At 39.6% G+C, this 13554-nt stretch overlaps 2 protein-coding genes across 9 annotated transcripts in view; both read left to right on the forward strand.

The window, feature by feature from the left end:
* The first annotated feature begins 3531 nt into the window (after window positions 1–3531).
* Window positions 3532–11738, forward strand: aktip (akt interacting protein). 4 transcript variants are annotated; one of them, XM_022195092.2, is made up of 10 exons: window positions 3533–3699; window positions 4415–4538; window positions 6077–6288; window positions 6490–6554; window positions 6895–6995; window positions 7466–7554; window positions 8164–8262; window positions 9805–9912; window positions 10028–10088; window positions 10257–11738. In XM_022195092.2, exons 2-10 carry the CDS (start codon window positions 4491–4493, stop codon window positions 10362–10364), a joined length of 891 nt encoding a protein of 296 aa, XP_022050784.1. In that variant the 5' UTR covers window positions 3533–3699; window positions 4415–4490; the 3' UTR covers window positions 10365–11738. The 4 variants fall into 4 exon arrangements, with proteins under 4 accessions (XP_051797441.1, XP_022050784.1, XP_022050941.1 ...); XM_022195249.2 differs by having other exon boundaries at window positions 6080–6288; XM_022195173.2 differs by having other exon boundaries at window positions 4418–4538.
* Window positions 11739–12406: 668 nt separating this feature from the next.
* Window positions 12407–13554, forward strand: part of chd9 (chromodomain helicase DNA binding protein 9) — a 77143-nt gene continuing 75995 nt past the window's right edge. For 4 of the 5 annotated variants that reach the window (XM_022195368.2, XM_022195452.2, XM_022195532.2 and 1 more), the window contains exon 1: window positions 12407–12547. The gene's annotated coding sequence lies outside the window, so the exon portion shown is untranslated. Of the gene's footprint in view, window positions 12548–13206; window positions 13359–13554 lie in introns of those variants that run through there. The other variant, XM_051960618.1, reaches the window with a different exon arrangement.

The raw sequence follows: 13554 nt of genomic DNA on the forward strand, positions 1-13554 counted from the left end.
TCAAAATGATGCACCATTAATTATCCTACACCCATCTTGCATGTGGCCTGTTATTCCTGTGATGACTGGATTCAGGATGTTTGTTAAAATCTAAATCAAAACGCCCCTGTCCAGTTTGATCGAGGTCACCCACCGTATGGCTTCCTACTTTTGAACAAAGAGAAGCGCAAAAGGGCTGAAAGATACCTGCTGCTTCCTTACCCATAGGGAGAAAGTCAGAAATTTCTCCAACACCTGGGCTTATAGCTAGAGAAATATCTGCATATGACAGACCAAGCTGGGCTTTTTTGGATCACTCGTGCTGCCAAGCAATATTCATAAATTTAATTTCCAATCTGCTCTCCTTTTATTAGTTTGGGTGTTATTAAATGAGATTGCTTCATCTTAATATAATATATTTCCAGGGCCTGTGGATGTGGCTAGGAGCTGATATTCAAATTCAATAACATGGCCTGTACTTAGTGCATGGCACTAATAAATGCCAATGTATGATGCATATGAAGACGGGGCTCAGCGTGGAAGTCGCAGCAGGCAATAATAATGCTGTGAATGTCCTTCAGAGGTGAGACATGCCTCTCTCCACCTCCGTGCTGTACTGCTCATATACCTGAAGAAGCCCAGGTGACCTACATACAGAGATCGGCAGGATAGGAGTGCTGAAGAGAGGAGAGGCGACTGTTCATATTTCCCTGTATTTTATTAACTAGACTTGACAAATCCCTGTGCAATGTATACACTGGCTCTGCTACTGCACACCAGAGAGACGACTATGTAAATCACAACTGTGCGACTGGCCTTTAACCTCTCCACCGGACGATGAGGAAACAGACCTGTTGGATCCATCTTGGAACAGACACCGGCACAGTTTGACGTAAGAGAAGCACATGACCAAGCAGCTACAGTTTATAGCAGCAGCTTGGTCGCAGTGTCTCACCTCTTAGCCTCTGTAGGGTTAAAACTTGACATCTCTCCCTTTTTTCTATTTTATCTCTAGAACCTGACAACTGCTCTTGCAAAGGTTGCAGCTTAGGAAGCTTAGCTGCAGCAGCGAGTGACCTTTACTTTTATTATGAATATTTCTATTTCATCATTATTATAGAGTGAAATCTATGCATATGATCAGCACAATGGATTTCTTTTTCATTAGTTGTGTAAAATGCCAGTCAGTGAATGGAGGGGCAGTCAGGGCTGCCTGCCAGACTAGCCCCCTCCACACCCCCACCCCCTTCCTCCTCCTCCTCCACTGGAGGATCTGACAATTGGAATTAATATGCGCAGAGCTTTTCCTCTCCTTATGTTGGCTGAGGTTTTCCAGGCAACTTTATCAGGGGTAACATTATCAAGAGCTTTGCCGAGAGCTTCTTCATCATGCTCACATCCGAGCCTGCCCAACACTTGTCACTGTCAATCACAAGGTGATAATACACAGATGATTCTCTCATTTGGTTTAATAAAATCTCCAGGCTTATTTGAACTGCAGTCATTACAGCAAATAATTGCTGCATTGAGGTTTTAGCCAGGCCATGGCCTTAGGGATAAGGAAAGACTATTGCTATATGAAGGATTTGGCTGATGTTCTCTTTCTTTACTCCCCAGTTGTTCATATTTCTAAAATGAATATTACATTTGAATCTAGATTTGACTTCTTTATTCAAACTAACATTGTTATTACATATTATCTGGATGTGGAGTCATCTGTTTTCACTTTTTGTATCTATGTGCTGTCAAGACAGGTTTCACCAGGGACTGCCAATTGTAATTTTTAACTGTCATTTTAACCGAATTGTAGATCTGAATCAGTGGGCCTAAAATTCTCTGAAGAAATGGACTCACAGAAGGGAACATATTTCATCTTAAATTTGAATTCTGGCACCAGAGGAAGGTGAGTAGCTGGAAAATTCAGCTGAAACCACAATATATAAATCTTTCAGACAGGAACAATCTGATAATAAAATATCCCATTACATCATTGAACTACTTGGCAAATATTTAAAAGGATCTGATCTGATGCTTCCTATTTAAATGTATGTGCAGCATTTGCTCCCAGCTAACCTGAAATACATTTAACACTCGTTACAGAGCTTTTTGATGAATTTTAAATACTCAATTACATCTAAAATGATTATCAAGTCAGGGTATCTTATTTGACCATCTCTTCTCCATGCCTATAATAATAATTATATTAATAATGAAAACAAAACAGAAAAAAAAAAACAAGCAAAAAAAACCCCATCAAAATTAAGAGTTTAAATGCAGCTGATCAAAACATTTTCTAGTATAAAGGCTCCAACAGGTCACATATTCAATTAAGTAATCCAATCTTCCCACTTTAATTATATTCATTAGTATATTTGTTTGACCAAACAAGGTCACAATAATTGATTAGATAAAGAATCAATGGCAAAGACAAAAAACTCATTACTAGAGCAGTGGTGTGAATATTTGCCCCCCCCCTGTTTGGGTCGGACAGTATATCTCAATGTCGATGAAGGCAGAGAAGGCATAAACTTATTTGTTTTGAGGTGGTCTTTGATTTGTACATGTCAAAACAGTGATGGTGACCTTGCATTGTTGGCTGCCCCAGTAAAGTAGTGGGACACTAATTACCTTTGTCAGTGAAGTGTACTTGGGACAATATACAATCAGATAACAATAATGGAGTCAATAATTTGTATTTACTCTGAAACTTGGACAATGTCATTTCTCCCAATTAGTGCAATCACCCATGCATTAAATTAGTTTTTTTTCTCTCACCCAGAAAAAATAATTAGGGGTAATTGTTAGGAAATCAATCAATCAACTGAATGAACTGCCAATGAAGCGTGGTCAAAACTAAAGAAATGTGTGACACAGATGGCTTGGGTGCGTCTTACCCTCAGGGGACATTGTTGTGCAGTACACTGAAACATTGAAACAAAGGCAAGACAAAAGTGTGTATTTTCATGTTTATTTAAATTGCCCCTGAACACATTTGATTTGGTTTGACTGAAATTGTTATTTAAGATCCTTTGTTACTTTCAATTATCTATGCCCTATTAACCTTTCCACAAAACAGACTAGAGATTTCATACTTTGGATTTGTAAGTATTAAAATGCATATTTAGTGGCTTAATCTGTAAACTTATAAACAATATTTATTCAACCTAAAATGAAGCCTAAAGCCTAAACACTGAATACCCTAAAGAAACAGATACGTAGGAAGATGTTTACTATTTGCACAATTGATTAGCTATGAGTCACACACACATAGACAAACTTGATCACAAGGTGACTTAAAATGACAGGATGACGTCATTATTTTTTTTCCCTTAAATGCAAGCTACTATCAATAACTATACAAAATAATGACTAATGCTTGTGGATTTAACGTCTGACTGACAGCAAAGCATTGATCTATCAGCTACTACCTTTTCTGAGTAAAGTCCACATTGTCCTTCACGTGAAAAAGGCACCAGCCAATCAGCTGCATGAACGTTTTTCCCACAGACCAATGAGAATCCGCTCTCGCACACCAAAACGCCCCTAATTAAGTTAGATTGAACTCCGGTTTCTGTGTCTGTCAAATTATTTAGCTAGCAACATTAGCTTGCTAACTGGGATGACACCCAAAGGAATGCTGGGCAGCTTGTGCGGAAATTAAACTGGGAAACGCGTTAACATCTCCGTAAAAGGGACTTTTACAGATCTCGAGCAAACAGAGTGAGTTACATCACGAAGCTTCCTTACGTGCACTAGATAAATTTAAAGGAACAGTCAAGCTGTTAGCAACGTCAAAGATAGCTTATAAGCTAACGCTATAGATAGCATAAAGTGATACAGGTGAGATAACGTCAGTGTGTGGACATTAACACAAATTGTCTTATGCATTGACAGTATATTTAGTCTACAGTTCAGATGTCAAGCAGAATTACATCTTTTTACTAGCTAACACGAGTTCTTAATGTTTGCTAACGTAGCACCGTTTTCACCGGCTGTTGCGAATGACTCAATAATACGACGTACTGCCAGAAATACCACAACGTTAATGGCAAATTGGACTAAAATCTAAACATTAGTATAAATTGTTATCACCCTATGGTCGACTACTTCAGCTGCGCAACTTCTTAACTCCGACAGCAGCACAGCTGGTAGCATACTTAAGGTAACAGCCAAGTTAGCACGAAGCTAACCTATCCCAAACATCATTCCTGAGCGGTACAGTTTGTCGTTGTAGCATTCCGTTAGCTCTGAAATGTAAGATAATTCAGTGTTAATTGTTGACTTGCAAAGGTAAGTGGCTGTTGTGTTAGTTAGAAGACGTTAGATCAGCACTGTGTTTGATTGCAGTGTGATCACTCTGTTTATATGTGTTTGACCCCAGCTGCGGCAACATTAATTTGTTTGTGATGTGTGCTGTGTCTTTTTTCCATCACAGCAGCGGATGGCCTGGACAGCACTTGTCGTGGGACCTACATAAAATAGGGACACCAATCTGATCCTCTGAATGAGTAATGAACCTAAACCCCTTCTGGAGCATGTCTTCCAATCCAAGTCGTAAGGTAAAATTAAACGCACTGAATTACTTATTGTACTTCTCTCATAGCAATACCATAAAATTTGACATCACCTGAGATGGACTTTGTGTGGGACAGCATATAATCAAATCTGACAGTGGACAGTCTTCAGTGGCTGAAGGTTTGCATTAGATGACAGTGGGCAGATACATTTAAATCTGTGGAAGCCTTTCTCTGAGGTTTACTTCACATGATGGTCATGAGCTTTGCAGAGCTGAAAACCTCTTTCAAAGTCTTCCCACTTAAGTAATGTAGCTTAACCTTTATAATGAAATACCCTAGACAGTTTGACCTATTGTAATATAACTGTCCCCTAAAATTGGAGCCTAGTTACATGATTGGGTTTAGAGTCGACTCTATATGCACTTTCTTACTCAATTGGTGGTGTAAAGTTTCAATGTTTGCTGAAAAAACAGAGAAGCATAAACATATTTACTCATGTTCCTAGCATTATGAGTTTCTCTTTCAAAGAGACAATACTGAATCGGTGTCATCAATATCCAGTAACAACAAACATGTCTGTATGTGTCAGTCACAACCTTTTTGCCAGTTATAGTCAGTGATCATTTAATACTCTGCTTTATTCTCCATTTCTCTGTTCTCTCCGTTTTTGTTTTGAGCACCACCGTCGTAGGTCTAGTTTTCAGTTCTGCACCTGTTCCCACTTGCATTCATTTTTCTAGGAATCTTACTAAACTGGATTTTTTTAATACCCTAGTTATAGGTGTGGTCTGCAGCTCATTTTTTGGGAAAAAGTTCTTACTGTGTGGAGTTCAAGTATTACTGTATGACTTAAAACTTTCAGTTCTGATAAAGTGAATCTGCTAATTTTCATTGTTGAAGTGTTTCTTATGCCATTGGTTTACTACTGTTCACAAGTGCTAGAATAAATTTCCAAACACAGGGGAGGGGAGACAAATGTAAACACGCTGGTGCAACCCTGCTGAGGTGAGAATGAGGCAAACAAACTACTTTGAGCATGGGTGTGAGTCCATTCATTTGCCTCGTCACGGAAACTTTTTAAAAACATTCTATAGCCATGTCAGACCTCACAGATTGTGTAAGCTAGATCTGTTTCATTAGAGTACTGTTCAACATGGGCATTCCTGGCATACTTGTAGTGATTATCACCGGTACTCATTGTGGCTTCCTGATGCATCCTGACACCTTGCTGCTGTGTGCTAAATGTGTGCTCTGGCGCTGTACTGTAACTGATTTTATCAATTTCAACAGTATTAGTAAGATACAGTGATAGCTGTGTTTCAAAGTGCTTCTGCTTGTGGTGACATGTCTTCCTGATAAGCTGCAAACCAGATGGGCAGTGTAACCTGAGAGCTTGGTCACAGCAAATGGTCATTACCCTGGGCCACTGTGTACTCTTGAGTGTGCATAATAGCTCATAAACAGTAGCCTTCTCTAAATCTGCCTCTGCAAATTTTCCTTCTGTCTCCTTTTTCACATAGCAAGGATTTTTTTTTATGGTTTATGTGCTGGGATCCCTGTCATATTTTTGTCCAAAACAGCAGAGATCTGATAACGAGGACCAGAGCGGGCACGGGGAGCAGAGAGCCAGCCCAGCCCGGTTGTCCTTTGGCAAAAAGCAGCTTCCAGCCATTCCTAAGAATGCAGTCCCCATTACCAAGCCTGCATCAACAGGCACTCCGGCCCAGTCAGCCAATGGCACACATGCCTCCTATGGCCCTTTTTACTTGGAGTACTCTCTGCTGGCCGAGTTGTGAGTATTGGTCCAGTATCAGAATTCAAAATTCGTTTGGTTTGTTTTAAACCCTGTGTCATGTTTTATTAACATAGGCTTAGTCTGTATTTTCCTGGCATTAAAGTATCCCTTTAGTTTAGTACCTAAGAAGAAAATGAGTCATGTGGTTTTTTTTCCCCTATTTTGCTTTGATTTAACTTCCTGCCATGTGACCTGCAGCACACTAGTGATTAAGCAGAAACTCCCTGGAATTTACGTCCAGCCATCCTACAAGTCGGCTCTAAGTAAGGACACCCCTTTTTACAACTCGTACAATTTATAGTGTTTCATATGTATCCTAATAGAAAATGTGGCTCCTCAATGACTTCCAATGTGCAGTTTGCAAAAACAGAAGATGCAGAACTAAAATACAAATATTTATGTTCTATACTGTTTTTTTTTAAAAATTATTTCTTGCTCATTTTGTAAGATCCCATCATTTTTATGCAACATATGTCACTGTATACAGAAAGTATAGTTTAGCTTTGAAATCTATGCACGGTCACTGATCAACTTGCTGTGTTTTTACTCTGCTTGGTTCAGCATGACTTGATTCTGAAGTGTCATGTGTCTCCCCCTGTTTAGTGTGGTTTGGGGTCATATTCATCAGACATGGGTTATACCAGGATGGTGTCTTCAAATTCACAGTGTATATCCCAGATAACTACCCAGATGGAGAGAGTCCTGTAAGTATTGGTGAACTTTTTTGCATGCCTGTTTTTTTTTTTTTTAATGATTATGATTTTTGCCACATTCCCTGGAAAAAAACAACTATGATTGTATTTTTTTTTTTTTAGCAGAAAAAAGACTTTGAGTACACCCAATCCTATAGTCTTTCTACATATGGGCAGGATTTGTTCCATCATGTCAAGAAACTTTAGATTTTTCCATTTCTCTAAAGGCTTAGAAATAAAATATACATGCCATCTGAAATTATCCTCTGAAAAAATGATCGGTGTAGTAGCATTTAAACGTACACATTTTACATAGTTCACTGTTATGGATAAAATAAATATAAAACTCTTTAGAGCCATTAACAAGTAGCATTTGGCCTTAAATTACTGGATCTCTAATTTGTTAGAATTGTCCTAAATTTTTGTAGAACAAAAAATTGGGACAGACTCTCAAAAAAATTGTTCCTTGTGCTACATTTCAGAAATTAGTGTTTGACATCCCAGTCTTCCATCCCCTTGTTGACCCGGTGTCAGGAGAGCTTGATGTCAGAAGAGCTTTCACCAAATGGAGGTATGTTCTGTTTCTTTCTGTTTTTGCAAATTTCTCTCGTTTTCCTCGATTGATGTTTTGCAGTAGCAATAAGTGAAAACTAAATTATTCATTTGTGCACCCTGAGCCAGTCCTGTTTGTCCTTTCTCTTGGACTGAAAGGAAGCAGAGAATTGCAGCATTACAGCACCAATCTCAGATAAATCAGAAATTATGTACAGTAATACACAATCGGGTAACAACAATGAAACAAGTAGAGAATAAAAAACTAAGGATAAAACTTCAGCTGTGCTATGTGCTGAATATGCACTGTAAAATTGTAGATGCTGTATAGTACTTTAAGGGGGGCGGTTCTGCTGAATGTTCTCTGCCAAATCCTTTTGCACCAAACAAATTGATTGTAATAAGACTGTTTTCAAGAAGACAGCCTTTAACATAGTAAGAATAATGGTTTGAGATTTATAACCATTCTGTGAAGCTGTGTTGCTTTTGGTAGAGATCAAGGTAATAAAAAATATTTGATACTGTAAGTCACCTCAGTTTTGTCACTCCATTTACTGATGGCCTGGACCCATATTTCTGGGATAAAAGGTAAAATACCAAAGTTGAACCCTATGTTTTGTTCTTGCAGACGGAATCACAACCACATCTGGCAAGTCCTGATGTACGCACGAACGGTTTTTTACAAGATCAACACCACTGAACCACTCAACCCAGAGGCTGCTGTGCTGTGAGTTTGACCCTTCTTTATATATGCCTTATCCTAACATAAGAGAATATGTTCAAAAAGATTTTTACAATCGGAACACAAACTTGCATTATTAAAGATGTGTATTTCTGATTAATTTAATGTTATCATCATAGAACAAAATGCTTTTCTTTCAAAAATAAGGACATTACAAAGTGACCCCAAACTTTTGAACGGTAGTGTACATTCTGACTTATATCGAGGACTAATAACACCAACAACTGCTTGTTTCTGTTAATGTTGCAATTCTACCAAAATAATGACTTTAATATATTACCTGCTTAATTGTAGTCATACCGATACTGAAAGAGTATTAAAGCAGAAACCTCAAGAAAGGTAAAAAAAATATATTTTTAGCGTGAAAGCAAGGCTGTGATGTGAAAAGAAGGCATGTTTTCACACACTGTCACATCCAGCCAGGTCTAGAGGAACTCTTAATCATCTCTTTACATGATCACATCTCCACCTTTACATGCCACATTGCTGCTTATAAATGTTTAAATCGTTGTGGAGATAAGTTGGAGCAGTACCTTATTGCACATTTAAATCATCCACTTTCAGTCTGTAGGAATTAATTTTAGCATTTATAAGTGGTGATGTATAAAAGCCATGTACAACTAAGTGTTATCAGTGTGAACGCTGCGTTTGCATATAGATATTGGCTGAATTGTTAGGTTGACCTTAGATGAGATAAAGCTAAAATAAACTGTTATAATTACCTTTAATCGCCTCATAAAACTCTGGTGAAAGCATTTTTCACAATGCATCCCACTCATTTGATGTATATTTGAAGGCAGCAGCATGATATAATTGTTTTCTATCACATGTACTAATCTGTCACCGTTTGAATCCTTTGAACAAGTTGGCATGTCTGCTGGAGAGATGCTTTGCCAAGCTGGACATGTCGGCTCGCTTGATCTGCATCTGTGAAATCTTTTACAAATGGGCTATGTGGTGTCCAAGAGCTTACTGTTTTGTTATAGAAGTGAAAAATGGCCATATTCTGCTTTGTGCATCTGCTTTGTGGAAAGTTCATGGATTGTTGGCAAGTGCACTAGAATTAGCAGCTAAACCTCATTTGTTCAAAGGGAAAGTTGCATTGTTCTCATGAGAGGACAAAAAACTGTTCGGCCGTATGGCTGCAGCGAGTGGAAGAAACTGATAGGGACTTCTCTAAAAAAGAAAACCAACTATCATTTGTAAGTATTGATAGTATCAAAATGGGTTATGTATTGTTTATAATGGCAGGATATTTCAATGTCTTTCTTGTATCCGTATACCGTGGACCGATAGTTTCCATATTTTTAGTGTCCTTGAACCAGCATGCATGACAGGGATTCTAGCCACTAAAACATCTTTGATTTTTGGTATAAGTCAAAATGTCTACAGTAAACAAGAATTGTTCTTGAAGACAATTCTCTTTGAGAAAGGACTTGGTTTTCATTAAGAAGAGAAAATATGTATTTAAAAGAACCTTTTGTCATTGCTTTGGTAAAGAAAGCATTACTATTTTTTTCTTCTTAGATATGAAAAGGATGTACAGTTGTTCAAGAGCAAAGTGGTCGATAGTGTGAAACTGTGCAACAGCCATCTTTTTGACCAGCCCAAGATAGATGATCCCTACGCAATAAGGTTAGTGACTGTCCCTATTTTTAACATTCCACTGCTCACCACTACCAGAAAACGCACTGTAATCCTGTGTGTAAGTGTCTGATGAAGCTCTGAAGTGAAAATCCATTGGTTTCAGCTTTTCTCCATGGAACCCATCTGTACATGAAGAAGCAAAAGAGAGAATGTTCACATACAAAGTAAGTTGAGCAAAACTGAAGAATGGTACCCTCTCATGTTAACTACATTAGCTGAAGAGGGCAATCTACTGCAGGAAGTGTTTCGTAAAGCCACAGTTTAAGCTATGAGCTTAGTATTAGTCGGGCTGTTGCTTTTGCGTAGCTGCTTATTTATCTTTGTTGCTCTAGAGACGGCCTGAGGATCACCACAAGGGAACGCAGGTGTCGGGGTTGTCTTGGGTAAAGCCTGGATCTACGCAGCCCTTTAGCAAAGAAGACAATCCTCCCCAGAGCTGAACCTGCAGTGTTGCAGCAGTGGCCACTAGAGGGAGGCACCAGCATCGGCTGCCAAACCACTGGCTTGCCTCAACTCCTCATCTGAACTGGACGCTTGAAACAGTTGGGAGAACTTTATATTAAATCTACGTTATTGCTCAGCTTTAAAAGCTTTGTAGGCATCTCTTCAAACAGCTTTAGTGTAAGGAAACCAAGTTTGTATCTTGCAAATCGACGACGACAAATGGATGTGTCACCAACATCATTTAGGCTGTGATGCTATCAAAGCGCATTCTCACTTTGATTTTTATTTCCACACATGCATTTGGTTAGGTGATAACATACTGTCCCAAAAGGAGGTGAGATGTATGAGCAAAGCTACTTGCATTCATATGGTGAGTGTATGATCAATGCCACTTGTAGAAATTGGCTCAGGACTGTTTATTTGTCAGACTTGGAATGTCATCAGTCACAGCTGTGTGAATGAAACATCCTACACACACCCTCTCCCAGTACCCAGTTAGGTTGACATGATATGTTTTATATTTGTTACTTATGGGACAATGATTTCTTTATATTTCTACTGTGTAAACTATTGTCTTACATAGTTCCTAATATATGTACAAAGCAGAGCAGGCAAGTATGGTTTTAATTAAGACGCTAAATAAGTAAGCTCGAGTATTTTATTTTGTCTGATTTTAAATCATTTTGAATGTGTTATGTACCTTTTGGTTATCGATTATTAAAGGTTTGATGTGTAAATAATGGATGCTGTGCTACAGTTTGACTTCATGAGACATATCTGCATAGACGCTTAGATTTTGTAAGCAAGTGTTTTGATTTTCTTTCCAAATTACTGTAAATTATTTAAGCTCCCAAGTCAAAGAAGTTACTGCAGGATCCCTACAGAAGTCTGAAGGAAAGTGGCAAATGTATTTTGATAAGGTTAAGTTATTAACTGCTTTTTGAACAGCACAAAATGACGGTAATATTTCCTCAAGTTCCAGAAAAATATCAGTTTGTACTTGATGTCGTCATCTGAAGAGCCATCTGGCTTGATAGTAAAATTGCTCCTCCACTTTACATATGCAAATATTGCCGGAAAAGGATGGAATGTATAAAATGCGTGGGAATCTTACAAGGAAATGACCATATAAGAATAGCAAATATGGTGCTGCAACCTGTTAGACCTATTTATAGCTGCTGTGGAAGGCAAGGATGCAACAAAATCACAGTGTACCTTGCACACACTGTCATTTGGGCTGTTGGCATCTTCAAAAGGGAGTTTTAATGTGTTCTGTATTGAACCATTCCTTCTCCATTGCATCGATGACATGAGATTCAAATGCTTTGTTTTTTTTTCTCTGAAATCAATAAAAGGATTTTAAGAAGTTACACTTTGTTTGTTTTGTGTATGGACTTGTAAATTAAGCATGAAAGCATCTGTTGAACTTAAATAGAATTAATTTATAGCATATGTTGACTTGATTTCTACTTTCCTATTTTGTTGTTCATTCATTATAAAATACTCTAAGGAACCCTTCCAGTGCACCTCATCTCACTGACACAACTAGGACATTGTAGATCTATTCTAAATGTGTGCCATAGGCAATTAAAAACGCCATAAATTTCATACTTTCTCTAATAAAAACACTATTTAGGACGACAGACTGTGTTGTCCAAAGTGGGGTAACTTAATTAAGGGCAGTATGTCGCCCACGCATGCATCCACCAGAGGTCGGTGTGCACCCACGGTGGAGAGCAGCTCTCCCACTCCTGTCACGTTCGCACCGAGAAGAGACTCCGGTCCATGTGCGAAAGTAAAACCTCTCCGGATTGGCTCTGGCTTAGACGCGGCCATCTTATGCACTCTGTCAACACAACGGCTTTACAAATCATTACCTGATATTCAGCCGCTGTCGGGCGCTAGTTTGGGCGGCACTGACCCCGAGGTTCTCATACCGGGGGAACCGGTTTTTAATTTAGCAGGGATATGCGTCATTGTGGCAAATTGTGGCTGATCCAATCACAGAGGGCGATACTAATATGCAAATGTCGTGTTATCACAGTCACGTCAGCAGCAGCAGCAGAGCCGCTGCGCCGTGGTCGCCAGCAGGAGTACAACTAACAACACAGTCACAACTTCGCCGATAACACTCTGTCTACATTCACGTCTGGAGTTGCGCTTTTGTGGTTCATTTCAGGTAAGAAACAACACTTATTTTGGTGATTTTTTGAAAGACATTTCGGACTCGCGGGGTTCTGTTTCATTCAAGCTAGGAGCTGTCAAATTTCGGACCGTCAGTCAGTGAGGGTCGCCTCAGCTGTCTGATGACACACCGCCGAGCTGAGTGTGGATCTTCCCGGTTAGAAACAACAGCCGCCGAGTTGCCAAACTTGTCTGTTCTCCTCAAGTTCCCGTGTGGGGCAGCGCATATCATCGTACTTTCTCGGAGTTTTGTCGTGTAAATGAGAATTGTGCGTGGCTTGAAAGTGCTGATTCTCTTGGTCATGGTGGTCCTGAACTGACAGCGACCAGCCGGGCTCAGTCAGCACCGCACTTCACCGAGCTCACAGCTAGCAGCGCCAGTGTAGTTTCAAGCCGACATTACAAACAAAAAGTCCATGGAGAAGAGCAAACTAGTTAGCTGAATTGTCACGGACTCCATAACTGACGACCTCTCCATCCATCTCCGGCCTCCTCCCCCCTCCTCCTCCTCCTCCTCCTCCTCCTCTCTCCTCGTCTTCTTCACTGAGCAACGTCACGACACCTTTTGAATCCAAAGTGAAGCTGTTCCTCGGAGCACGTGCGGCCGCCTCGACAAGCAGGGCTGACACTTTTTTAAAATTTAAAATCAGACGTCCTGCTTGCGTTATATTTGGCTTACACCGGGCGAGCAGTTGCGCCTAAAGTAGCGCAACACATTGCCGCCTCGCCGGCTTATCAAGCGCCACGCTCGCAGCAGCTGAAGCCATTTGTGGAGGAAGATGAAGAGGATGCTGCTCACTTCAGCGGTGAGCTCGGCGTCTTATTTAATCATACTAAGACTCATCAAAGCTTTGAAAACACGACAGACGTGTTGCCAAGTGACACATGGCGCCACTTCAACAATTAAACCATTTCGAGTCTCATGAGTGTTAAATGAAATGTGTTTTCAGTCACAGCAGCGCTTACTTTTATATTTTAACTAACTTTGCACAAGCTAATTTG

The sequence above is a fragment of the Acanthochromis polyacanthus genome, chromosome 2 (genome assembly GCF_021347895.1).
Source record: "Acanthochromis polyacanthus isolate Apoly-LR-REF ecotype Palm Island chromosome 2, KAUST_Apoly_ChrSc, whole genome shotgun sequence".
Lineage (NCBI taxonomy): Eukaryota > Metazoa > Chordata > Actinopteri > Pomacentridae > Acanthochromis > Acanthochromis polyacanthus.